The sequence below is a fragment of the Phragmites australis genome, chromosome 11, assembly GCF_958298935.1.
Source record: "Phragmites australis chromosome 11, lpPhrAust1.1, whole genome shotgun sequence".
Classification (NCBI taxonomy): Eukaryota; Viridiplantae; Streptophyta; class Magnoliopsida; order Poales; family Poaceae; genus Phragmites; species Phragmites australis.
The window spans coordinates 3,906,809-3,933,014 of NC_084931.1; the positions used below are offsets into that span (position 1 = coordinate 3,906,809).

The 26,206-nt window shown below is 41.6% G+C and overlaps 3 protein-coding genes and 1 pseudogene across 4 annotated transcripts; 1 reads left to right on the forward strand and 3 right to left on the reverse strand.

Annotated features, from left to right (window-relative positions):
- Positions 1–80: 80 nt before the first annotated feature.
- On the reverse strand, positions 81–11,372 carry LOC133884507 (probable E3 ubiquitin-protein ligase HIP1). The gene is made up of 7 exons (XM_062323947.1): positions 11,211–11,372; positions 2,442–2,557; positions 1,677–2,354; positions 930–1,381; positions 746–844; positions 511–657; positions 81–413 (listed from the first exon to the last, which is right to left on the reverse strand). Exons 2-7 carry the CDS (start codon positions 2,521–2,523, stop codon positions 264–266), a joined length of 1,608 nt encoding a protein of 535 aa, XP_062179931.1. The 5' UTR covers positions 2,524–2,557; positions 11,211–11,372; the 3' UTR covers positions 81–263.
- On the forward strand, positions 6,584–7,618 carry LOC133885085 (uncharacterized; annotated as a pseudogene).
- A 3,701-nt stretch (positions 11,373–15,073) lies between the features above and the next one.
- On the reverse strand, positions 15,074–16,119 carry LOC133884223 (E3 ubiquitin-protein ligase ATL41-like). Its single transcript, XM_062323572.1, has one exon. It carries the CDS (start codon positions 15,704–15,706, stop codon positions 15,188–15,190), a length of 519 nt encoding a protein of 172 aa, XP_062179556.1. The 5' UTR covers positions 15,707–16,119; the 3' UTR covers positions 15,074–15,187.
- A 148-nt stretch (positions 16,120–16,267) lies between these two features.
- Positions 16,268–25,737, reverse strand: LOC133884222 (6-phosphofructo-2-kinase/fructose-2,6-bisphosphatase-like). Of its 2 annotated transcripts, XM_062323569.1 has the most exons (23): positions 25,450–25,734; positions 25,278–25,341; positions 24,630–24,928; positions 22,630–22,845; positions 21,984–22,190; positions 21,667–21,759; positions 20,878–20,976; positions 20,740–20,769; positions 19,950–20,003; positions 19,452–19,505; positions 19,307–19,384; positions 18,992–19,083; positions 18,860–18,917; positions 18,686–18,760; positions 18,328–18,375; positions 18,062–18,159; positions 17,754–17,829; positions 17,595–17,657; positions 17,415–17,506; positions 17,027–17,095; positions 16,832–16,895; positions 16,693–16,758; positions 16,268–16,587 (listed from the first exon to the last, which is right to left on the reverse strand). In XM_062323569.1, exons 1-23 carry the CDS (start codon positions 25,678–25,680, stop codon positions 16,510–16,512), a joined length of 2,304 nt encoding a protein of 767 aa, XP_062179553.1. In that variant the 5' UTR covers positions 25,681–25,734; the 3' UTR covers positions 16,268–16,509. The 2 variants fall into 2 exon arrangements, 1 of the variants encoding a protein (XP_062179553.1); XR_009903042.1 differs by lacking the exon at positions 16,268–16,587 and having other exon boundaries at positions 16,694–16,758; positions 16,986–17,095; positions 25,450–25,737.
- Positions 25,738–26,206: the final 469 nt, after the last annotated feature.

The window sequence follows — 26,206 nt, forward strand, 5'->3', positions numbered from 1 at the left end:
TAACGGCCGGCCCCCTCCATCGGCACAAGATGGCTGCAGGTGCAACATCAAAACCTCCAGAAATGATATCGACATGTAAATCATCGAACAATTCAATGCTTTCGTCCATCAATAACTAACTTGAAGGTTAACATTTACATTGCAGAGGTTTTCGAGTTCACATTCAGCCCACAAATAATTCCGTTTTTGAGACCACTTATTTACACAGCCGAAGCAGAATGAACAGTTAACTTTTCCTGAGCGTAGGATACACGGGGGACACATCATTCAGTCGCTCCGCTATCATCTGCTGCTGCAGCGGCTTTGCAAACCGGGCAGACGTTCTTCACCCGCAGCCACTTCTTGATGCAATCCGTGTGGAAGTCGTGACCGCATATCAGCCTCCCGAGGGGGTCCTTGGGCTTGTATTCCTCCTGCAACAAGGAGCGATCAAGGATCATCGAACTTATAGACACCAAGATTTGACTGTCATAAGAAAACAGCCGTTCTACACCGGTATCATCATCTTACCAGGCAAATTATGCAGCTTGCATTCTCTTGATTATTCAGCGTATGACCAGAGCTGGAACAGGCTACCTCCACCACACAGCCTGAAATTTTTTCGTCACTCAGGCCAGTGTTGACAGTGCCAATTCGCTCTTCCAATGCCAGCAGTTCCTGGATATGACACACAGAAAGTCACATTTGTTTAAGAAACATTTAGATGCCGCTGTTTGTGACAATGAGAAGCTAGATTACTTCCTACCTCGTAACTCATGTCATCAATGTCCAGTCTCATGTCCCAGTGAGGATCAACCTCTTCTCTTGATTCATGGATAACTAACTGGTCCAGCATCATAAACCGCTTCACAGAGAGCCAACTAAATTAGTTAAGTTTAAAATCTATATCGTGTCAGTATCAGAATCAGAACAAAGTAACCATTATCTACCTCAGCAGCTGATCTTCCCAAGTTATTTTCCTCCATCAATGGATGAAAACCATGGTAGGAATCCCTCATCCTTCTACTCCTGGCATTACCTCCGGGCCCTAAAGCTAAATGCCCTAGATGTCTCAAAGATGCAGCAGCTTCATCATGAAATGGATGGATGCTTGATGATGATGCAGAGGTAGCAGGCAGGTAGCTAGGGGCAGCAGGTGGATAGCTAGGGATGGCAGGCTCATGAGAGACCACCCCTGAGTTGGAGGAGTTTGCAAAAGCTGGCGAGGGGTAAGTGCGGATGGTGTTATGTGGAGCTACTCTGGGGGCATATCCACCATGGGCAAATCGAGCACTGTCAGACGAACCAGGAGTTGTTGGCACAGGAGCACCTATGTTGGCCCTCTGCGGAGCAGGATAGTATGGCCTCTCTCTGAATGTTATGCTAGAGCTTCCATCAGTCCCTGAAAAACAACAGAAAAGATCTAAGAATCTTCACAAATAGAAATATTAAATAACATCAAGATTAAATGAAATGGGACACCCAGAAATTCATTTAGGACATTATTAGATTGTAATTGAGTGGGGGGGGGGGGGGGATGACATGCTGCAACTAATAGGTATAAGACCTGAATATAATACCAGCTTATAAAGTTCCATTGAACAGCCATTTAAGACAAAATTATTTACCTGACTACCTAAAGTGAATCATGTCAGATCAAACAAAGCTAAGCTAGAGGGGAAGTGACTGAAACTAACCTGGGGGAATAACTCTTGGAGGTACAGAAAAAGGAGCTCTATCTTGTCGCATTGCTGTACTTAGAGGAGGAGCAATTGCATTTGCATGGTGCAGTGGCCTATGAATGCTGCTTGATGAGCAAGCTACAGCTGGACTATGTCCCAAATGGATAGAGTTTTGATCATGGCGCCCTCTCACATTCCTCTGAGATCCTCCATGATTACTGAAGTGATGATCACTCCAGTGGCTTGAACCCAAGTTTGAGGGCATTCCAGGAGGGCAGGACTCTGGAGCTCGAATTGGATTTGGAGGCATGTAATGAGGGAACTGAGAATTGGAAGAACTGGCAGCATAATAACTACCAACACTGGCTCCATCCATTGGATGAATAATGGGATTTCTCCGCTTCTGTGCAACCCTTCTGTCATCCATATGGGAATTCGGAATGAAATTATCCTCAGATCTATGTGGGTAGCTCAAAGCAGGCATATGTTGGGCATTATGTGGTGCATAGATGCTACTAGAGCTCCCAGCATAAGAAGCATGCAAGGTTCCAGGGGCTACAATCTGCTGAGTATGAGATTGCCTAGTATAACTTGATGATGGAAGGTCATTTGATCTTATTGTTGCACTCCCATAACCTGACGATAGAGCTCCATTTGGTGCATCACTTCTAGGATGCATAAATGATTTTTGACCTGAGATAGCAGGGTACAATTGAATGAGTTCACCATAATTGAGATGATAATAATTAATAAGGTGTTATGTCGGTTAAGTCCATATACCAAAAGGTGGTGGTTCATTCTGCAGCCGGTTCACATGATCCATCCTGGACATCTGGGAATTGTTATGATGATGTCCCGCCATAACACATGAATAGTGTGGTCAGATTTTGCCAAACCTGGAATATTAGAGGCTCAGAATTAGTATTCCAGGCAGTTAAACAAATTGCAGCTGCACATGGACAATTAGTATTCCAGGCAGTAAAACAAATTGCAGCTGCATATGGACATGTAGCGCTTACAAGAAGAAAATATACAAAGAAAAAAATGCTTAGACTTTCAGAACAAATTAAGGGCAATTCAAACCTTAGAACTGCAAGGTGCGAGATTAGAGTCACACAGATCAAGATGCCCAAAGCCCAATAATTCCATCATATCCAGTGTCTTATTTAACATTAGCGTAACACATACAAAACATCCGAAGTTCTGATCATATCCAAGAAAATTATGTGAACATTGTACTGAGATAATTAAGAAGCCAAAATAGAAATGTTTTTTACAGATTTAAACTAGAGAAGGCAATATCATTTTACTTGCATAACAATCTGCTACAGCATATACTTTATATGGTGAAAACCCAATTTTACTCCTTGATATCGATACAAGTAGCAAATTGCTCTGGTAGTGGCAGTAACTGGGCCTGGCAGGTAATGATAGACCGTATGATTTGTCAAATGAATAGTTCAAAATTCCACCTCTTGAAAAACACAAAATAGTAATATCTGAACTTTCAGATCAACAAGTTCCAGAACTGATTAAAGGATCCTATGTGATGCTGATAATGTAAATGCAGTTTGAACAGAAACTCTGCGTATACATCATGTCATTATCCATCTTAACTGTTTAAGTACCTAAAATGTACACCTCAGCTGAAGTTGTATCCACAAATTTTACCTTTCTATAAAATTTTGTTTGCATTCAAATAATGGAAGATGGAGCAAATTACAAGCTGGTATGAAATGCAGCACACTTAGTTAAAGCAGTGACTAATACTTTGTTTCTACTATGGTTATTCATGAATATTATTAAAAAATTACGGTGAAGACCTTTTCATTTCAGGCAAAAAAAAAAAAAAATCAAGACTGGTCGATTTACGATTACTTGATAGATATACTCCCACTCTCCACCTCCATATCTGATTATATTACAAACTTATACAGGTTTCAGACAAGATACTTAGAAAGGAGCATATCAAGACTGCAGTCTTTTGTCCAAGTAATAGACAAACATGAGATCAGTAGCTATATGATGTAGGTATTAGGATCATAATACAGATGAACTTGCAATAGCTGAGTGTGAACTATAAAAACTAGCATTAAAATATTTGTTTAACAAAGTAGTACATATATACTCCAGGGACTATGAACACCACCAGGTGAAAGTACCAATCTTATGTAGTGTATGGTTCATGGGACGGGATAGAGCGGATCCATCCCGTTTTTGAGCTGTTTGGATGAAGAACAACGGGATGGAATGGTTCAAAATCAGGGAATATTTTTAAAGATTCAGGACGGAGCCGTTCCAAGAAAACAGTGGAACGCAACCATCCCACTTCGTACGTGACACTGACGGTGAGCCCGAGGTACTAAAATAGACTCGTTCCATCTCACCCACTAAACAAACACCTATATATTAATAGAATCATCCCATCCTCAAATATATGAATAGAATTATTCCATCCCACCTCGCTCTCCAACCAAACACTACCTTAAATGGCAGAAACCTACTGCAAGCATCTGTACCAACAATAATACAGCCAGTAGTCAAAGGAGTTGAAACTATGTACAACTAATTTATATGGCAGCACTTCTCCAACAATACAGTTACTATTTACATTCTAGCAAGTATAAAAAGATCTTCCTGAATCTTTGATCTTTACATGGCATGAAAAAAGCCCATCAAAATAAGCTATGTCATGGGGAGAGAAATTGTACATAGCACTGTGAATTAAAAAAAAAAGAATTGGCTATGTAAGGCAGAAAATATAGTGCTAACTATCAGCTCCAGAAGCCCCACTGCCTCAGGGAATATCAAGGCAGGTAGTCATAGCATGTCAGGTGGAAACATGCCCATGTAAATAAATGCCAGATAGACAACATTGCTACTGGTTCCTCCATGAAATTGGTGTCTTTTTGTTCTGCTTATGAATAAATACATCTTGTTTCCACCATCATGAATTCACCTATTTTCAACTAGCCTCTCTTTCCTTTCAATGCCATCAAATGGCTATCAGCAAATGACATTTTCACAGCGATCAGAAGGGAGTTGTTACAAAGGGCCAGCTACCCGCCTCAGCCGGTTTTACATGCTAAGCTGATTTTTACTTAGAAAAAGACCTTCAGATCAATTAATTTCGTAGGAAACATTCTCCCTTAAGTTTCTTTTCCAGATTTTACACCCACCAATCCGTAACTCTATCATCCACAAATCAGGACTAGCAATTTGATATTTCTTGTATTAAGTGGGTGATCATGCTGCTCCAGCCAATACTTCAATGGATCTCAATATCCCACTCTACAGGATAACAGTGGGCCATGAGACTACGCTTCTCACCTCCATACTTTATCAGCGTGTTTCACTGTACAGACCACCAATGGGCTAAGTACCAGGTGGTAGTTGCTAAGCGTGGCACTGTGGCAGCGGTAAGGTGCACCTTTTCCGGTCCTCAGAAGAATATAAAGTTAGCAGCAATTGGCTCTTCCAAAATCACACTTAGAGAGGGCCTCTCTTCAGCAGTTAAGAAGATGTTACAATTTTGCAAGAGGAATCACCATCTCTCACTCTAAGAGCAACACAACTACAACAGTGATGTTGAACATATGCTCTTAGTGAGAACAAAGTATAGGTCCTCAGATGGGATAGATCAACTGGATTAGCTCTCCCATTTGCTGCTGTGCCATTCATCACTAAACACTGAAAAAAGAAATCGAGGAGCCCAAATTTGCCCATTTGTTTGACCTTAATTTAAGCTTGATTTTGGTAAATCACGATGTCAAACAAGAAAAGAAACTCTCTTTACGGTGCAATCATCAACATGTACCTGCAATGTCATCAGTAGAACAGTTCAAATGATCAAAGTATTAATATACTACAAATATCAGAAAAGACTGAAAGCTAGATAATTCTCCAGAAGAAACACATTTCCCTTGTTTCAGGATTTAGTTGGATGTTAGAACATGGAAGAGCAACAAACTGGAGGAGCTAGAGAAAAGAAAATGCCCACATTAGGCCATGGAATCTTGAGGCAAGGGAGAAAAATATAAATGTGCAATCTCTCTAACAAAAGGGCGAGAATGATGCCCAAAGAATTAATATTCTCACCATGAATTGAGAGTTTCCATCATACTCACCAGCATATATATTTAAATAAAATATATCTGAAACTACTCACTAACCTGAGTACCTGACCATCAGATAGTTCGATGAAACAGCAATTCCTCACCCAACCTAATGCCCAAATTTGCCCCAGTTTGAAGTCAAACAAACAACAGAATAGAATTGTGCCCCCAAAGATTGAACTCCAACTCTAATAAGTCTTACATCTCTGCTTTCAAGAAAGTGTATTATTGTGGAAGCCAGATCTCACTAACCTGCATTCCCATAAGACATATCGGTTTCTGTGCCATTTCTGACAAAATAGAATACTATATATATAGTCTTTAAATATCAACAAAAAATACCTGAAGATGAAGAAGACATGTTGGTGCAAGTAACTTCGAATTCCATGCATTACCATGAAACTGAAGGACAATGGTATGGTATCTTAACATATTGAACACTTCTGCTTCTAAGAAAAAACCGAGATTGTAGAACTTATATACACTTTGTCCGATGGAACTTATAGAGAACCAACATGGATCAAAGCATCAAGGGGTACCTTCCATGATCTAATGGTGGTAGAAGCGAGTCTGAAGGTACACTTGAAGTCTGAGACATAGCACGAGTCATACACATTATATGATTTTGTCTAGCGATTACTTAGATGTAAGAGATAGCATGAACTATGTTTCCAGTGTATAATTTTTAGATTGTTAGTATTCCTGTTGTTTATGCTTACACATACAACATAGCTGCTCCCAAGCCCGGGTTAAGGAGAAGGGTTGTGATAGGCTTGGTAAGCCAACGTAAAAAACCCAGTCACTATTATGGAGATGAAACCCAAAAGAAAACTGTTAGGGTGTAACCCTCTTAGCGATGCGCCATATCTGAACCCAAGTGTGGTGTTAAATGGGCAAGAGCCGAACCGTCACCCCCTTGGTGATGCGCTGTACCTTGATCTGGATATGGTAATAAGTGGACAAGGATTGGGTCGTCGCATCCTTAGTGGCGCGCTACATCGGCGCCCGGGTGTAGTGAAAAATGAGCAAGGGTCTTCGCATTTGTCTCGATATGTGTGAAGGTCAAGGAAGCTAGCCGAGCCAAGTAGGATCCATTTAGGTAGCTGAAACATGGGGTCCCTAACAAGTAACTTGCAAGAATTAGTTGATAAAGCGGTTAGGAGACATGTAAATATTCTATGTGTTCAGAAAACTAAATGAAAAGGACATAAGGTGAAGGAGGTGGAGAATACTAGCTTCAAGCTATGGTACACGGGGACCGCGAGTAGAAATGGAGTTGGCATCTTGATCGACAAGAGTCTCAAGAACGGAGTGATGGACGTTAGAAGGCACGGAGATAGGATTATCCTTGTTAAGCTGGTTATTGGGGATTTGGTTTTGAACGTTATTAGTGTGTATGCCCCTCATGTAGATCACAATGAGAGCATCAAGAAGCAATTCTGGGAAGACTTTGATGACATGGTTAGTAGTGTGCCTATTAGCGAGAAGTTCTTCATAGGTACATCTAATGTAGGGTTTGAGGGGGTGCACGGGGGCTTTGGGTTTGGCGGTAGGAACCAAGAGGGAGAGGATGTCTTGAACTTTGTTGTGGCCTACGACCTAATAATAGCTAACACTTTCTTTGGAAAGAGAAAATCCCATTTAGTGACCTTTAGTAGTGGCCACCACTCTAGCCAGATTGATTTTGTCCTTGCAAGAAGAGAGGATAAACATGCTTGCTTAGATTGTAAGGTGACACCTGGAAAGTGTGTTGTCCCTCAACATAAGCTTGTGGTGGCCGACTTTCGCTTCCACATACGTGTTCGACAGGACAAGGGTGCAAAAATCGCAAGAACAAAGTAGCGGAAGCTCAAAGGAGAGGTGGTACAGAACATTAAGGAGAGGGTTATCAATGAGGGCTCTTGGAAGGAAGGAGAGAATGCAAACAACATGTGGATCAAAATGGCAGCTTGTATTAGGAAGGTGGCTTCATAGGTGTTTGGGTGACCAAAAAAAGCAGGTGCGAAGCTAAAGACACTTGGTGGTGGACCGAGGATGTTCAGAAGGCTATCAAGGAGAAAGAATGTTTCAGATGATTACACCTTGATAGGAGTACGGAAAACATAAAAAAGTATAAAGTGGCAAACAAGACCACAAAGCGAGCTGTGAGCGAAGCAAGGGGTCAGGCTTATGAGAAACTTTACCAGTGGTTCTGCGCAAAGGGAGGAGAAAAGGACATCTACAAGATGGCCAAGATCCGTGAAAGGAAGACGAGGGACATCAACCAAGTCATATGCATCAAGGATGAGACTGATCGACTTCTGGTGAGAGACGATGAGATCAAGACTAGATGGCGAGAGTATTTCGACGAACTGTTCAACAGGGAGAGCGAGAGCTCTACCAATGAGCTGGATGAATCTTTTGATGATAGCAACAAGAGATTTGTACGAAGGATTCATGAAGCTGATGTCAAGGAAGCTTTAAAAAGGATGAAAGGAAGCAAGACGATAGGCCCTGATAGTATCCCCATTGAGACGTGATGTCTTAGAGACATAGCGATAGCATGGCTAACTAAGCTCTTCAACCTAATTTATATATTAGTATCAATCTTCAAGAATAAGGGAGATATTCAAAGCTGTACTAATTACCGTGGAATTAAATTGATGAGCCATACAATGAAGTTATGGGAGAGAGTTATTGAGCATCGTCTAAGAAGAATGACATGCATTACCAAAAACTAATTGGGTTTCATGCCTGGGAGGTCGGCCACGGAAGCGATTTTCTTGATAAGGCAACTTATAGATAGATATAGGGAACAAAAGGATATGCACATGGTATTCATTGATGTGGAGAAAGCTTACGACAAAATAACAAGAAATGTCATGTGGTGGGTCTTGGAGAAACACAAAGTCCCAACAAAGTACATTACCCTCATCAAAAATATGTACAATAACGTGGACAAGTGCTCGGACAAGTGAATGTGTCACTGATAACTTCCCACTTAAAATAGGACTGCATCAAAGGTCAACTTTGAGCCCTTATTAATTTGTTTTGGTGATGGATGCGGTCAGAAGGGACATTCAGAGAGATATCCCTTGTTTTATGCTCTTTGCTGACGATGTGGTGCTAGTTGACGAGAGTATGATGGGAGTTAATAGGAAATTAGAGTTGTGGAGATATACTTTAGAATTGAAAGGTTTCAGACTTAGTAGGGCCAAAACCGTGCATATGAAGTGTGATTTCGGTGATACGAGGCATGAGGGAAAATGTGCTAGTCTCGGTGGAGAGGTGGTTCCCAAGAAGGATACCTTTCAATATTTGAGATCGATGTTACAGAGGGATGATGATATCGATGAAGATGTTAGTCATAGAATCAAAGCCGGATGGATGAAATGACGCCAAGCTTCTGGCATCCTCCGTGATAAGAGGGTGCTACAAAAGTTGAAAGGTAAGTTCTACATGACGATAATTCGACATGTGATGTTGTATGGCGCTGAATGTTGGCCAACTAAAAGACGACATATCTAACAGTTAAGTGTGGCATATGTTGCGATGGATCTGTGGTCATATAAGAAAGGATCAAATCCGAAATGATGATATACATGATAGGGTAAGGGTAGCGTCAATTAAAGAAAAACTTATCCAACATCGGTTGAAATGGTTTGGACATATCCAACAGAAGCCTCCAGAGTCACCTGTGCATAGCGGAATACTGAGGCATGCTGATAATGTGAAAAGAGACAGTGATCGACCAAATATAACATGGAAGGAGTTTGTAAAGAGAGACTTGAAGGAATAGAATATCCCAAAGAACTATCCACAAATAGAAATGCGTGAAAGTTAGTAATCCATGTGTCAGAACCATAACTTATACTTTGGTCTTGGAAGTTAGTAATCCATGTGTCAAAACCATAACTTATACTTTGATCTCCTTGTACCATTATTACTTTATTTTTTACTATTGCTAGTACCATTATTATCATTATTATTTTCTCATCATCTTTTTAGTTGTATCTTGTGAGTTTCATCTCTAGCCTACCCCAACTTGCTTGGGACAAAGGCTTTGTTGTTGTTGTTGTATACTTACACATACAACAAAAGCTGACCAAGATGTTCGAGGTATATCACACAAGAGTTCAGTCAAAATAGCAGAACCTCACATAGCTCAAATTAACGAGTGCACAGACACATGCTTTTAAGATTTACATTAATATGGAACATAATTATCTGTTCCTGTTACCAAAGATACCTTGCTAATAGACGGAACAGGAAGATGCACAGAATAGTCCCCGGACTATAAGCTCTGGAGCTCAAAAGTATCATCTGTGATATGCTTCAAGATGGTTAAAAAGAAAATCTCCAAGTGTTTTCACTGGTAGGTCAAATATGTACGGAGTTCCTGAACTAAAGGATAAGAAGTAAACTGTGACAGGGAAAACTGATTCTTCAAACAGACAGACCACAAATAGTCATCCATACAGTCAGAAGCATCTGCCAGGAAGAAACCTATAAGTAGAAGCTGAATCATAGTGTTGCACAGGGAGAATTGTCAATTTACTGAAAGGGTATAAAATATGCAATGGTTGAAACAGATGAAAACTAGGAGATGGCCAAATTGCAATTATGCAGATTGGTCGCTAGGCAATCAATGGGCCAGTAGGCCACGACCATAAGACAAAACAAGCTTCGGTACAGAGATTGGATTAGGAACATTTCTCATTTACAGAGACTTCGCTTCCCAGTCTAAATCACAGTATCTTAAGATCTCGGTCCAATCTAAGACAAACTGTAGCACTCAAAATCGCACCAGCGACCTGTCGAAAGAAGCTGAATGCTGAAGCATAAGAATGGACTGGATAGCTGAATAACAATCATTTCACTGAAAGGGCATTAGAGACGCAACAGTACAAATAGATGATGCCGAGGAGGCATGAGAATGCAAAACGGCCATCAAGCAATCAAAGATGATAGCAGCATGCTGCTGGTTGGAACCATCTTACTCAGCGAGATACGGCGCCACGACCATAGAATGACAAACAAACGAACTGAAGTTACCACCGATTACGGGATTAAGGGCACTTCTAATCTATAGAGACCGCGATTCCCAGCCTAAACCAAGCTCAGCCCGATCGCTGCGCAGAATCGCCAAACCGTGCCGCTCAGAATCACACCCATCCGCGCTGATTAAGACGACGACAAGCAACCCCAGCCCCAAATCCCCCATTAATTTGGCCGCGAACCCCCAACCGAACCGCTAATCCATCCGGAGTCCATCGGCACCCATCCACCCACGAGGATTGCACCTCCACAGCCTACCAATCAACCCCCAGAAATCGACTTCCCAGCCCAAAAAAAAAAGAAACCCGATCAAACAACCCAACTCAAAGACCGAATCGGACGCATATGAGTTCGACGGGAATTAAGCAGGGTTGGGGGCCGAATCGGCGAGGTTTACCTTGGCGGGCGGCCGATCTGCGGCTCGAATCGTCGCGGCGTCGCTCGCCTCCTCCCGGCGAAGTAAGAGGGCCTGGGCTTCTTCTCGCGAGCACGCAACCGCCCCGCCCCGCCCCGCCCCGCCCTCTAGTTGCAAAGGAATTGCTCCTGTTGCGGTGGCTTCTTCTCGGGGGAAAGGGCAAGGGAGGCGGGGCAATTTATAGGTCGCAGGTGCGGGATTGGGTGTGGCGGAGGACGACGGGCCCACTGATCCGTGGCACGTGGGTGTATTTTCCTTGTGGTGGTACGATTTAGAATTTTAGGGCAGGCGTGGAAAACGGAGGAAGAGAGGGAAGCAGAGAAAAGGCATTGGGATATAGTTGTGTTTTTAAAAGATGTAAATACACTGGCGGTTTTTGAATTTGTTCTGAGATGTTATTTAGGTTCATAATTTTTGAAAATGTATTTCTAGATAATTAGTATTGTCAAATTATGTCAATCAGGTCTATACTGGCTCCGAGGGGATTTTAACGTTGACGTGACATGCCACGTGATGCCTGTATGGCAAAGGTGGTTGACGTGGCATGCCATATGGTGATTGCATGGCAAAAACAGTAAAAAATAGAAAAATAGAGAAAAAATAGGAAAACTATGAAAAACTAAAATAGAAAAATAGGAAAAATCAAGAAAAAAATTAGAGTTTTTAAAATAAAAATAATAGAAAAACTAGAAAATAATTAAAATTAGAAAATTAGAAAAAAAAATAGGACGCATGAATATGTCGCTAGACCACATGCAACACGTCCTATTATATAAAACATTTTACTTTTAGAAAGAAATTAGAATAAGAAGGACCGACGAGTGAGTCTATTACTAACATATAGTATAGTGTAGTATGTCACTAGACCACATGCAACGAATGAGTCTATTTTACTCTAAACATAACAAGAATGAGAAAGTAATCTGTTAACTGTGACCACTGGTTACACATAAAGAAGAGATGAGTGAAGAAAATAGAGCTCTTTTAAGGTGATTCATACCATATAGAGGTGAGAGGTAATATAAACTTAATCCATCGATCCACGTAATTCGGTATTTTAGTAATTGTGACAATTTTGTTAAAATTACCTACCATACCATTCAGTGTTACGTCAGTAATTTGTCTGTCTGACAAAAATAGCTCGACACAATCACGCGCCGGCTCTCTTGCTCCCACTCTCGCTCCTGTCGCTCTCTCACCCTTGGCCACAACGCTTCCGCTCTCTATTCTAGCAATAGACTATTTGTTAACATATAAGACGTGTTGTATGTGGTCTAGTGATATATTACGTTATATTATCTGTTAACAATAGACTCACTTATTGGTCATTTTTATTCTAATTTCTTTCTAAAAGTAAAATGTGTTATAGGATAGGACGTGTTAAATGTATTCATGTGTCCTAATTTTTATGATTTTTAATTATTTTAATTGTTTTTATTTTTCTATTATTTTTTATTTTAAAAAACTGATTTTTTTTTCTTTATTTTTTCTATTTTTCTGATTTTTAACAGATAAAAAAAACCCTCCCATACGGGAAGTGCTCACCCTATGCCTAACTCAGAGCACTCCATTCCTAGCCCTATTTTCCATTTTTTCACTTTTTCAGCCCATTAGTCAAACTGAAGAGATCAAATTTGAGAGCAAGTAGTCGCTAACATGCCAAGCCTCTACAACCCAGCAAGCAGCCAACATAGCAACTTTCTTGGTGAGAGGCACCGTCGACCACCCCAGCGATCATGCACAGGCGCACCCCATTGCCCATGCCAGTGCTAGAGCCTCATGCCCGTGATGCAACAGCATCTCGCCATCGAACACCGAAAATCCAGCACCGCCTCATCCCTCATGTCCATTCTGCCATTCCCCAAATCTACACCAGCACGATAAGTTCTTAATTTTACAATTCTCTATTTCCTTTTTTTGAAAGCAAATAATTTCCAATCTCACTTATTTTGATGTTATTTCTGATGGTGTAGAACGATAATATAAATGTTATGGTTGACTTTTGAAAATTATTTCTGTGAATTTGATGTTCTAACTATTATCTTAGCCTGATGAATTAGATCAAATTGTAAATGTTTCTTATGTATTAACTAGTGCGTTTAGTATTGAACAATCAGTGAGTACGAAATATTTCCTTCATGCTACTGCACACCCATCACATGGTGTACTATTCTTGATTGAATCAAAATAGCTTCTCATGCTAAAACCTAAGATTTACGAAAAAAATTCTTTCCTGCTATAGTGCGATGCATCGACTAATATTTACATTAAAATTGCACATTTTTTTAATAACTTCGAATACACATTATTTAAAATTCTGGCTCCGCCACGACTCTGCACTACAACAAGCGAAGTGACAGGAGGTGTGCAGTGTGCAGCTCGGGAGGGTGGCATGCTGCTCGGGAGAGTGATGTGTCCTTGGGCAGCGATGGTGGCGGTTCGGACGGGGCGGGCGACGCTCCTCAGCATGTCCTCGAATCTAACGATGAACTTACCAACCGCAGCTTTGTTTCTCGGGCTTAGTCCATCTCCAACAGGATCTGCAAATCTAAAAATTCCAGTGCTACAGTACTTTGCGGTGTACTGTAGCACTGGAAATTCGTCTACAACAGAGTCTGTATCCATTGATACAGTACTGCTACAGTGTTAAGGATGGGGATGCTATAATAGTGATAAAGGATGCTGTAATAGTATTTTGAGGATGAAAATTTGAGGTAGCTATTGAAGATGGTCTTACACGAAGAAAGAAAAAAAAACAAGAGCTCATGATAGATGTCTTCTTTCCTGCAAAAGTAACATGCTGCTAAAAACTTTCCCCCTGAAAAGTAACAGACGAATCCTCCATTCCAAACGCTGCTACAGTAGCCCAAACCAAAGGATTGCTGGTTCCTCCAAAATTCTTTTGAAAAACCTGTGATCCAAACGCCCACTCCATAAACCTGTGATTCAAACGCACACTCAATATAGTTACATATCATGCATTTTACTGTCCAGAATCAATCATTTTATCCTAAGCAAAGCCACTCGGTTCGGCCGCGCCCGCTAGGGTTCAAGCCCCGTGCGTCGCACACCCCGTCAAAAGACTCTAACGAAGCCTCCGAGAAAGGGAACCGATATTAAAAAAAAGAACTTAAGAATGTAAGTATGATAGTAAAGAGTATCATCTCATCGTAATCTATCACTCCCTCTATTTCCTATGTAATGACATTATGCCTTAACCAATAAAACCCTCTATTCTAAAAAAAGAAAGATAACATGTCAATGTGCCATTTGCTCGATAAAATTCGGTTTGATATGAGCGGGCCATCTATAGCACACACTGCCACTGGCGTATATTGAGGCACAAATTAATTAACCTAAAGGCACCAACTGTCATCTTTAGTTTAATCAATAATACTAGTTTTTTAAAACAAATTTAATTAAAAATAGTGTTATTGGTTGAATTAAAAAGAATAGGTGGATATACTAAATCAATTAATTTGCACCTCTAAATGCACGTATTGTTTTGCTTACGCGCAGAGGCAAAGGTGAAGGCCCAAATGCTCGCCCGCAAAATTTAAGGCTCAACTAGGACAACCCAAAACTTAGCGAAAGGCCGGGGCGACCCGACTGCCGCCGTGCCGTGCTTCCGTCCCGTCCGGCACGACGGCGGCGAGCGACGAAGAAGGGACAGACCGTCGAGTGGCGGCACGCGCAATCTTGCGATGCAAATCACGTGATTCAATTTGTAAGTGTGGTGGTAGGAGAGAGCTCAGGCTGTTCGTCATAATCACGCAAAATTTCCGGTCACGATGTGTTAAGCTTCATCTTATTACCTTAAAAACAACAGAAATTACAAGAAGCTATACATATCAATACATAGAATATATTAGAGTGAATCATAGGGGCCAAACAAATTCATCAGCAACCCATTTTAACCATTTTCCATGGCCAACACTCAGCAGCTCTAACCACCCATTTTAACAGTAACATTCAGGAGCTCTGGGCTCTGGCTCACCGGGTACCACGTCGGCAGCCGGAGCCGCCACCGCCGCCGACTTCCTGCAGACCGGGCACGTCGAGCTCACCCCGAGCCACGTGTCGATGCACTCGACGTGGAACACGTGGCGGCACGCCGGGAGCAGCCTCCCCAGCTCGCCGTGCTCCATCTCCCCGAGGCACACCGCGCACTGCTCCGCCGCGGAGACACCCTCCCCCGTGGACTCCCACGTGAACACCGGCAGCGCGCGCAGCGCCTTGGCGTCCAGCCCGGCGTCCTGGCCGCACACGCCGGCGGCGACGCTGACGATCTCGAGCTCGTAGCCGTCCGGCGGGCGGTGCAGCGCGTGGGCGTTGACGGCGACGGCGGCAGGGCCGCGCCGGCGCCGCTGCAGGAGGCATCGCATGTAGAGGTGGAGCGCGGCGACGAAGGCGATCGCCGCCGACAGCGCGGTCACCGCGGCCAGAAGGACGTTGGCGTCGCAACGAGCAAACCACATGGCCGATGCGTTCAATCATGCACACACGGCGGCGATCTGATGACCACTGACCATCGACGACGGAGCTATATATATTTGGCAGGTAGCAGTTGGAGAAGCACGCAGTGTGCAGACAGGCAAAGTGAGAGGAGAAATTGTCAAAATTCACTCCAGTTGATCAGTACTTCGAAGAAATATCACTCCTCTCTCACTAGTATAATATAGGACTAACTGTGTCCATGACATATATATAGACCAGGATAACATTTTATCAAAACACAATCAACTAAAGTGCATTTTTGCAAATCTTCCAAGTGAGAGCGTCCATAGATGCCGCATGGAATCAGGGGAAGTTTTGGCACACCGTTGAGCGGCACGCCATTATGTGAGCCGAGTTCCTGGAGCAAGAAAACTGCCTGTCTTGTGTCCTCACATGGGCACATGAGGACATGACAGTTCAGAGTTTGGCAGGTCATGTACAAATCCAATATAGCCAGTCAATGATGGTTCATTGGTTCTGACATCAGCCACAGGACCTACCAATTTGGTTGGTCATATAAAAGTTCAAAACAAGCATTGGAATTGTTACTTTGAAGGTATATATCTGCATTCCTTATTTAGTAGCAGTAAGTATGTTTTTTACAGTTCCTTATTAGTAATATGTTTCTTTTACGTACAATGATTTACCCCGGAGTTAGTTATACACCGTCCGGAGAAAGATGAAAATGGGTAACTATACTCAAGTATTTTGTGTTATCTGTATTCGCTGTATGACTATCCGAAACAGCCAAGCTGCTGTTCTACTGAGAACCTTTATATGTATCTCAGTCCATGAGCTTGTACCTCTTCTCTTCAACACCAGTGACGCCCATTTGTATCTCGATTATGGTATGCAGTGGCATCTAAATAAGAACAAGTGGTATTAGTTCGATTTGGCAACATTTTGCAAGTTTTCAGTGCATTATTAATACATCACTAAGGAAGAAGAAAAAGATCAAATATGTCACCTCTATGTCTGGAACTTCTCTCAAAGGCCTGTCGGCGAAATATGCGTACAGTGCTCGCAATACGGCCTATCAACAGGACAAATAGTTCAAAGATCAGCTTTTCTGAACATAAACAATTTCATAAACATTAGCAACTTACCTGGTGGGATATGACGACCACCGGTGCACGTTGGCGTTCTAGCTCGATGATGACGGGTTCCAACCTGTGGGTTATTACGGCATCAGCAGTTAAGCTTTAGTGATAATAGAACTCAAATTTGTCATAGTTTGATGTACAGAAAAGTCTAGTAAACCTATCATATTTTGTCTGAATGATTATGCATTATTGCTTAACCTCTGAATCACATCGAGGTAAGATTCTCCACGAGGGTAGCGATATCTAAGCTTGTCCTTCTTGCGTGACCTGGTTGCAACAAGCATTAGAAAAACATCATAGTGGTGTTTTCAGATGCATTATTCAATAAATATGGGCTGGCCAATCTGTAAGTAAAAGAAATAATCGAGTACTCTGTGCCTTGTACATGTACTGTACTATACTATCAAATTTGCAACTAACAAGTCTCAAAAATAATGCTGCTAGTTCGTTTTTTTCTAAATTTGTACAATACGGAAAACTATAAATCTATAGAACGATAATTAATACATTGATCTGACATCTCATATGAAGTACTAGTAAGGACCTACCATGCACAAGTAGTCAATGAAAAGATTATTTTACATACTCATATTCCTCAGGCATAATTTTCTTTATTTCTTCATACGTCATCCCATCACAAACTCCAGAATTGATCTCATCAAGTGCGCGCCATTGTATCTACAACAGCAAGAGTCAAGCAATGTCAATGTGGCTACCTTGCAAGAGGTCTGTAATTAGAAGACTCCTAAACTCTCTAACCAATTACCTTTGGGAATCCAACAATTGGACTTGCTGTCAAAATTGTTCTCTGAAGAGTGCTGGTCCATATCTAAATAATTGGATAATCACAAATTAAAAACCTCTTACTCTATCTGCTCATTTTCTGATGATTAAATTGATCTTTCAAATCCATACAATTACATACAGTTGCAGTTTTCTCAGATTTGAGCCGCTTTTCAATAAAGTTCGCTAGCTTCTTCGCATAAAGCTCTCCATCTTCACTGTGCACAATTATCGGGCAGTTTAAAGAGGAATTTGTTAGCTCAATACAGTAAGATCATACATATAAGATCAACACATTTGCATGGTACTTACTTGATGAGTGCAATAACTGAACTTCTAAATGAAAATTATCCATAAAATTTAACATTTTACTTGCAGGACTTAAAATGGCAATATCAGTGCAGAAAGTAGCATCTGAAGGCATCATACTAAAACTTAGAGAAAGCAAACCTCAGGACACTATCACCACCAACTCTTCCTCTAACATTATGTAAACTCTCACCATGCCTGGTAAGCAAAATAGGCCGCGGTTTAAGATGAGAGTTCACCTGCAGTTGCATAATGCCAGAAGATGTGTCACCAATTGATTGTGAGTACACTCTTGCAAATAAGCTTGAACCAAACTAGAAATATGTGCATTTCTTAGACCATGCGGATATTACTCATATTCAGAAAGTGCAAGTAACTATTTATTGTGTGAACCTAGAAGTACATACCAAGAAAAAGACAATCCGCCCAGGGAGATAACCGCTGATATTATTTACCTGGGTACAAGGTCAAAAAAGTTAAGAACTTTCCAATAAAGAAGCATTAAACAAGACATAGCATGTCTAGTTTCAAAAACTGAAAACATATGATGAAAAAACTCAATTTCATTTGGTGTAAATAATTAATCCTACTATGTGCCCATTTTACAGAACAACTGATGCATGCTCAAGTATTTCCGAAGGTATTCAATTACATGGAACATGTACCCATACCATTGAATATCGATCCTTCTGGCACCTAGGCATGTCAACCTTCCTAGTGTAGATTCATGTACTGTAGAATGTGCAAAGGTACGGAAGAGCTTACCTGTAACTGACCACCCTGCCCTTTTACCATGTCAATCATTTTAATGTAAGAACCTTCCCCCACTGGCTCGTAGACCTACATAAGGAATGCTACTTGATTCAGGACTAAATAGTTAGCAGAACTTACGAATTTTACTTAGTAGGCAACACTTCAACAGAACACAAATAGTTGAACCTTTTCATAATTCATCAAGCGTTCCTTGAAGTCCCGCAGTCCAGCTTCATAATCTGGCCTGCAAAATTCCCACAGGATTCAGGCTGCAAACTTACCTCTATCTATGAAAGGGCGAATTTGGGGGGTTCTCACTGGTCAGCATAGTCAGGACTTTGTTGTATCTTCAGACGTATATTTCTATCAATTATGTTCGGATCATTACATATTGTCTCCAGAAATATAATCTGCAGAAAGTGAATTCAATTAGGAAGAGAAGTTCAAGAATACAAATGCAAGATAGAAATGTACCAAATGCACCAGAGCACATGAATTTAATTAATCAACAAACTTCAGCAGTACACCAATATTGTCGGCTGACTTTCATAGATATGAAGCATCTTTAGCTAGATATGCTGAAGCAAAGATAAAAGAATCAGATCCAATGTAAATACGAATCTTATCAATTACCTTACAGTTACCTTCAGCCATCTTCATTAGCATATGTCTTCGTTTTCTTGTGCTGTTTGTTGCATCAAAGATACCAACCTAAACACAACTGGACCTGGTCAGAACGAATATTACATTTCATGCAAGCTGTGCAACACCAGCTTACCTGACCTCCTCCATGCATCCAATCTATCATGTCCTCCATTGCTAAAGCAGCCACCTGGCAACATGTAGGACAGAAGGATAATGTAGCAAGTTACTAGTAATATACTGAAACAAAGATACTGTTTAAATGTTAATAGTCGCCTTCTAAGGGTTGGTTGTCACAAAATCACATTTGACATTTTTTATGTTCTTGTTGGAACCTTCATGAGAAGAATCTAGAAGCAAACCCCAAGTTCCTAACAAAATGTGATTATGTTGAGAAAAGAGGCAGGGGACATATTGTACTGAGTACCTATAAGAAGTTTTTATATAGTAGTAAGCCATTATAATTCAACTCCATTGATAAATAAATGACATGCTAGCTAAAATGAGCATAAGGATCAATTTGTAATTCAAAATTACCACGGTAACCCTATTAAGGTCCGTTTTAGACAATGTGGGAGTAGGATTTAAAAATACTTAGTAAGAAAATGTACAATAGTTAATAAAGCATGCTAACCTCATTACGTGCCTCAATACCTTCAGGATTATCATCACGGAAAAAATCTGCAGACTGAGTCAATAAAACAACAAAATTGTTAGATCACTCTACAACAGCAATGTAGTTTTCTTGACATAGGCCCAAATAACTGCATTCCAAAATGCAACAAGATGTACAAGTACAACACATGTATGCAAACTAGCCTTATCAGAAATATACAAGAGGACAAGAATCAGAGCCAGAGATGTAGGCAAATATACAATAATGAGCATAGAATGAAGTACAAATAAAATGAAGGACTTTGAGGATTTGCCACTCCCCTAAACCGAGTGTCAGGATATGCCACTCCATGTGCCAATGGCATGGATCTTGGAACCACATGTCAATAAGATATAGGAGTGGCAAATCTAGAAAGTCAGCTAAGGGGAGTGGCATACCCTTAAAAATACATAAAATCAGAAGTCTATGCACTGACTGGGTGAACCAATATGAAAACAACATTAATTTGGTTGACAGTTAGTATCAACATGGTGACCTCCAACCCTATAGACATCCCAGCCTCATGCTGAAGGTGTGCTAAAGTTACTCCTTTAGAATGCACACCGAGTATATTGTGAATCATGAAATAAAGTGAACATAAGATAACCGTGATATGATCAGTCTTTATACACAAAAATATCTAGTGATGTTGCTAAAAACAAAAGAATACAGGAAATTTGGAATGAAATTCTCCCATGATAATACTTAACAAAACATATATGGCATCTACTCCAATAACAGAATTGCAACAAACCACAGATCTTAGTACCTGATTTGCTCCATGCTTCAGACGGCGATACTGCATATATATTTTCAAGAAAAAGAAAAGGTCAGTTAATTTGTCAAGCAATAAAAGTATGTACACTCACTGTGCTGAGACAGTTAATCAGAGTAAGAATATAATTACCTTTCCAACATTGAAATGTCTGGTTTCATGACCTAACCAACGAAGGTACCTTGTAAGCTTAACTGCAGTGAAGGTTTTACCACGAGCTGGTAGGCCAACCTAAATTGTGCGTAGATATATTCAGTAGGAGATCCAACCTTCCGAAACAAGCACTGAATAAAAATTTAGGAACATGTCCAAGCAAAAAAGTGAATTTTAACACAATATGACAATTATGCTCAGCAGCAGCAATAGCTTGGTTGGTAGAGCCTCTAGTTGAGAGGCCACCTACCCGAGCTCGAACCTGGGTGCTCGCAGGTCATATGATTATCTCCCTAAAGGGTTTGGTACTCCCCTCTCTTAAGACAAAGTCAGGGGATGTCTTCTCTCCGTGGTTGAGTTTTTTTTAATGGTATTTTGGGGTTGAAATTAGAGGAGATGCAGATTCTTACTTCCCCGAATACTCAGTTATATATTTTTTAAAAATGTACTACATCATGTAAGACCACTTAATTATTTGTTCACTTATATGTTTAAAAGGGCAATGCTTCAATCCTCTACCTAACACTGAAAAACACAAATTTTAAAGTGTATTGATGGTCTGGTTTGCCACCACTTACTAAACCACTACAACACCACTAGCAGTACTGCTCAAGATATGTAAAATTTAGATTTCCATAGAGAAACCCCTCTGTTTAAATTCATTTAAACACTATGAAGGATATCTTAGCTTGTCTTGTTGATCAAAGGATCACAAATAAACATTAAACACTGCAAGTCTTAAATTATCATACATCTCCAATAGTTTACCAAAACAATAGCCAGTTTCCGGTCCTCCTTTGACCCATGTAACCGATCAGCAACAGCTCCAGCTGCAACAGCTCCTGCTGCTTCTGGCATGGTCTGCACAACAATAGTCAAGAAGAAAACTACAAACTACATTCTATGGAACATTTCTCAAACCACATCAATACTCATTTAGTTAGTTCTAGCAGAGAGTTATGTGGATTTATATCTAAATATTATGTCTATTAATTCAATATCATTAAGCTTATGCAGATTCATGCCTATTATCTATCCGTTTTTACCTACTACTAATACTAGTTAAGGAGAGAAACAATTCTGACCTTTGCTGATCCAAAACTAAGCCCAGATGCCAGGGAACATGCACTGGCTGATTTCGGAAGCTTTGGAGAGCCAACACCCCTGTCAACGAAAACTCCCTTTTGTCCGTCTTGCTTTTGCAGTGGTGTAAAGGTACCAACTGATTTTGACTCTATGAGTCCAGAAGATTGTATTTTCTTAGAAGAATCTGCTACTAAGGTCTCAATATTCTACAAAAGAAACAAATTAATTTTCAATACAGATTATGATTTTAAAAAACCCGAATATGATTGACTTTAATAAAACCTGTATTCAGTTCAACAATGCTGATTCAAAGAAAGAAATAACTACTTGATTCACAAAAGCATGTGATACAGCCATACCGGTGTCAAATATATGCAAGTCAGAACAAATTATAATTCATTGCATGAAATAATAACCAAGAGCAGATTAGTTCTGACTTCCGAGTTGGTAGGAGGATAAATTTCAGGTATAGAACTTGAAAATTGGCCAGATAAGTAAGAGAATGGCAAAAGAGAATTTCAAGAAAAATGTATGCCCTCAGTAATTGATGTATCAGACCGAAATATATGTCCTCTTATAAAAAAACCAATAGAATTCTTTGGTGGAACCAATATTTAACACCAACTTTTCCAGATTACATCCTACCTTCTTGTGGTTACTATGATCTTCAAAATCTGCAGAAACACTACTTGGACTCTGAATCCCATCACTAAGAAGCATATCATTTGTCCACAATGCTCCAGTTTGAATCAAGGATGCTGGAGTCGCAGCAAGGTTTGCTGCATATTCAACTGGTGGTGCAGTTGGCGCTGGAACAACATAATGCTCCAAGTCAAGTTCCAAACTAGCCGCAGATCCATCCTGTAGAAAGACATGAAACATAAACCTGTGAGAAACCATAATACAAATTAGCTTGGCTATCAGCATGCAGTTATGAGGAAGAGCATGTCATATGCATGCACGTGGATGTCTTTACTTTAATTGCATCGATGTCGTTCTTATATCGCGAGGAAGTCTTTAATACCGTTTTGGATGGTACTGCTATGATAAAGGCAAAAATCCAAAATTAGACAACATACGTGACCGTATTTGCCGAAATAGACAACATGTCAGTGTATTTACAATTTTAGTATCCGTATTCGGCACACGGTGTGCCGAATATGGGCTGTAGCGTCGTACGTGGGTCCGCGCCAGGGATGATGGCGCAGACGTGTCCTCGCCATCATGACTGGCGCGGACACGGCCTACATCCGAGCCATTATTGCGATGCTTTCAGCGCGTCGCCTGCCACCTGCTACAAAATGAGGAGCGAGCAGCAGAGCGCAAGGCAAGGAGCAGAGCGCGAGGTGAGGAGGAGCAGCAGAGCGAGATCAGTTATGTCGTTTGATGCTGTGTTGTCATTTCATTTAATTACCAACTTTCATCAAAATTTAAAATTATTTGCTAATTTAATTGCCATTTGATGCCGACGTATTTTCATTTCATGTAATTACCAACTTTTAACAAAATTTGAAATTATTTGCTAATTTAACTGTCATTTGATACCGGCGTGTTGTCATTTCATGTAATTGCCAACTTTGAACAAAATTTGAAATTATTTGCTAATGTAAATGTACATTTCATAATTCTCCCTTGGTAATTAAATGTACATTTCATAATTCTCGCGCTGCTGCTCCTCCTCGCCTCGCGCTTTGCTCCTTGCCTTGCGCTCTGCTGCTCGCTCCTCATTTTGTAGCAGACGGCAGGTGACGCGCTGAAAGCAGCGCAACAATGGCTCGGATGTAGGCCGTGTCTACGCCAGTCATGATGGCGCGGACACGTCTAACATCCGCGGCAGTCATGATGGTGCGGACACGTCCAACGTCCGCGCCATCGTCCCTGGCGCGGACCCACGTACTACGCTACAGGCCATATTCGGCACACCATGTGCCGAATATGGCAGGGCCCGTGTATATTCGGCACACGATGTGCCGAATACAGATGCTAAAATTGTAAATACGCTGACATGTTGTCTATTTCGGCAAATACGGTCGCGTATGCTGTCTAATTTTGGATTTTTGCCTTTATTATAGCATACGGGATGGGTAGCAGCACGTTGTTTGCACAATCAGCTCCAATTTATGTTTAGTCTTGTTGTGGTACTAATTAGTGACTCTTAGCTGTTTCGCTGTATGATGGTCTTGTCGTGATGTGGATGCATGTTCGAGGAATGTTCCTCATTTGCTAGGATGTTTGATTATGTTAGTGTGTAGGTAATATCTATATATAATCGTTTGTGTTTGTTTGCTTCCGTTATATCCGTTTACATGGGAGGTGCTGCCGAAATTTTCTTGTTCGACGAGCCCATAGGTAGGTTAGTAGCGCTCCGGGATTGTGGCGGTCCCCAGGGTGTTACAACAACAATCATGCAAGTGTTTGAATGGCTAGTAGAAAAGGATAAGAAAGTGATTGGGAAATATTCCTTTTGTAGGTGAGAGAACATCTAAAGCAGTAATGTTTTTTTACTTGCCTGATTTTTTTGACTTTAGAGAACCTAAGATATTGATAAAGCAGTTATGCATGTCATAGAAAGATCACACAGAACTTTGCAACCAAATGCATCCATCACAGGGAAGCACAAAGGTATCAAACTTAAATGCTCTCACCTCTATCGCATGAGTGGGTGTGACATTGATACTGATATCAGGGATGCCCCGGACTCTGGAAGGCTGAAAGTTCTCCTTGTACACCCTCCAGCTCGCGGCAAGATCAAGAGGAGACACGATGTCCGCCTTGTTGAACACCCTGAACTCGAGCACCTCATCGTCTCCATTGAGCTTGAACAGTGCAACCCTCACATCACCCTCAAGCATGCCACCCGTGAGAAGCCGCGTCGGCCCTTCCTCGATGATGCACAGGGTCGCTGCGTCTTTGGGCTTCAGCAAGAATTTGAAGTCCAGTGTTTCTGGAGCAAAATCCACGTGTCAAAAAATTATTCAAACAATGCATCCAGCAATTTGCTTCAGAGTTTTTAATGATCGATTTTGACACTTCCTGTTCTAAACTTCAATTGAGTCAAGCAATTCTATTCCACTGAAAGAACTAATGGCATTCGGTACGTCAGTCTGGGGAAGAAAAGGTGATAAAACCCAATTCTTTACCAAAACCCAAGACAAGAAAAATCCAGCAGGAACTCAAAAAAAGGGTCAAACAAGAAGGGGGAGAAAAACTATGAAAGGGACATCGATACCCAAGTGAAATCCATGACAACTCAGTACTAACACAGAACAGGAGAATAGCCACGAGGCACGTACCATGGTCCGGCGGCACGACGAAGCTGAGCTCCCACATGGACGCCAGCTCCCTCTCCATCGCAAGCTGCAAAGCCAAAAAAAAAAAAACAAAACCGAAGTCATGTCACTGAGCCGCAACACGAACCAGGAGGGAAAGCAACGAGCAGCGAAGCCAAGCATCTGGGAGACGCACGGCGCGGGAGGGGTCCCAGGAGCCGATGATGGGCTCGGAGCCGCAGACGTGCGGGACGAGGTCGCCGCTGATCCGCGCGTTCTCCATCTTGAGCGACACGTACAGCTGCGCCCCGCCGTGCCACGCCTCCCCCGCGCCCCCGTCCCCGTCCCCGCCGCCAGCCCCCGCCGCCGCGCCGCCGCCCACAACGCCGCCGACGCCGTCGATGCCCTTCGAGCCCGACGTCCCCATGGCTAGCGGCACTACTTGCACAAGTGAGTGAGCCTGTGTGTGTGTGTGTGTGTGTGTGGAATTGAGGCGGTGGTGGGCTGGGGGTGGAGGCTTTAATGGAGGGAGGCGGTTTGGATTGGGGCCAGTGGGATCGGGAGAGCGATGGGAGTGGTGCTGTGGAGTTGGAGGCCTCGCCGCCTCGGAGTTCGGAGATAAAGTGCGGGCCCCACCTATCAGCGACGGGGCCTCGGCGTCTGTGCGTCGGCGGCTCCTCCGCCACCCATGCACCAGGCCTGGCCATGCTCTATGCTCTGTTTTTTTCCCAACTCTCTCTGTTTTGTTTTTCAACTCTCTCTGTTTTGTTTTTCAACTCTCTCTGCTATGTTTGGCCATAGACAGGGTTTACAAATTCGTTTCACATCCAAAAACCACCTCCAGCGATATTTTTGAAATTCAATGTAACCGTATAGTAGGTGTAATTCGATATACACCAGGAAAATTTCGTCAAATTTTTAATTTTTTTTTACTTTTGAATTTAAACTCAACC

What these genes read in the sequence shown, in the direction of transcription:
- LOC133884222 (XM_062323569.1), bottom strand. Translation starts at nt 25,680, where the DNA reads ATGGGGACGTCGGGCTCGAAGGGCATCGACGGCGTCGGCGGCGTTGTG. An exon ending in GACATTTCAATGTTGGAAAG is followed by an intron (nt 20,770 to 20,877) that starts GTAATTATATTC and finishes ATATATATGCAG; the next exon opens with TATCGCCGTCTGAAGCATGG. An exon ending in GGCGGATTGTCTTTTTCTTG is followed by an intron (nt 18,160 to 18,327) that starts GTATGTACTTCT and finishes ATGCAACTGCAG; the next exon opens with GTGAACTCTCATCTTAAACC.
- LOC133884507 (XM_062323947.1), bottom strand. Translation starts at nt 2,523, where the DNA reads ATGGCGGGACATCATCATAACAATTCCCAGATGTCCAGGATGGATCAT. An exon ending in TCCAAGAGTTATTCCCCCAG is followed by an intron (nt 1,382 to 1,676) that starts GTTAGTTTCAGT and finishes GTTGTTTTTCAG; the next exon opens with GGACTGATGGAAGCTCTAGC. An exon ending in CAAGCTGCATAATTTGCCTG is followed by an intron (nt 414 to 510) that starts GTAAGATGATGA and finishes TCCTTGTTGCAG; the next exon opens with GAGGAATACAAGCCCAAGGA.
- LOC133884223 (XM_062323572.1), bottom strand. Translation starts at nt 15,706, where the DNA reads ATGTGGTTTGCTCGTTGCGACGCCAACGTCCTTCTGGCCGCGGTGACC.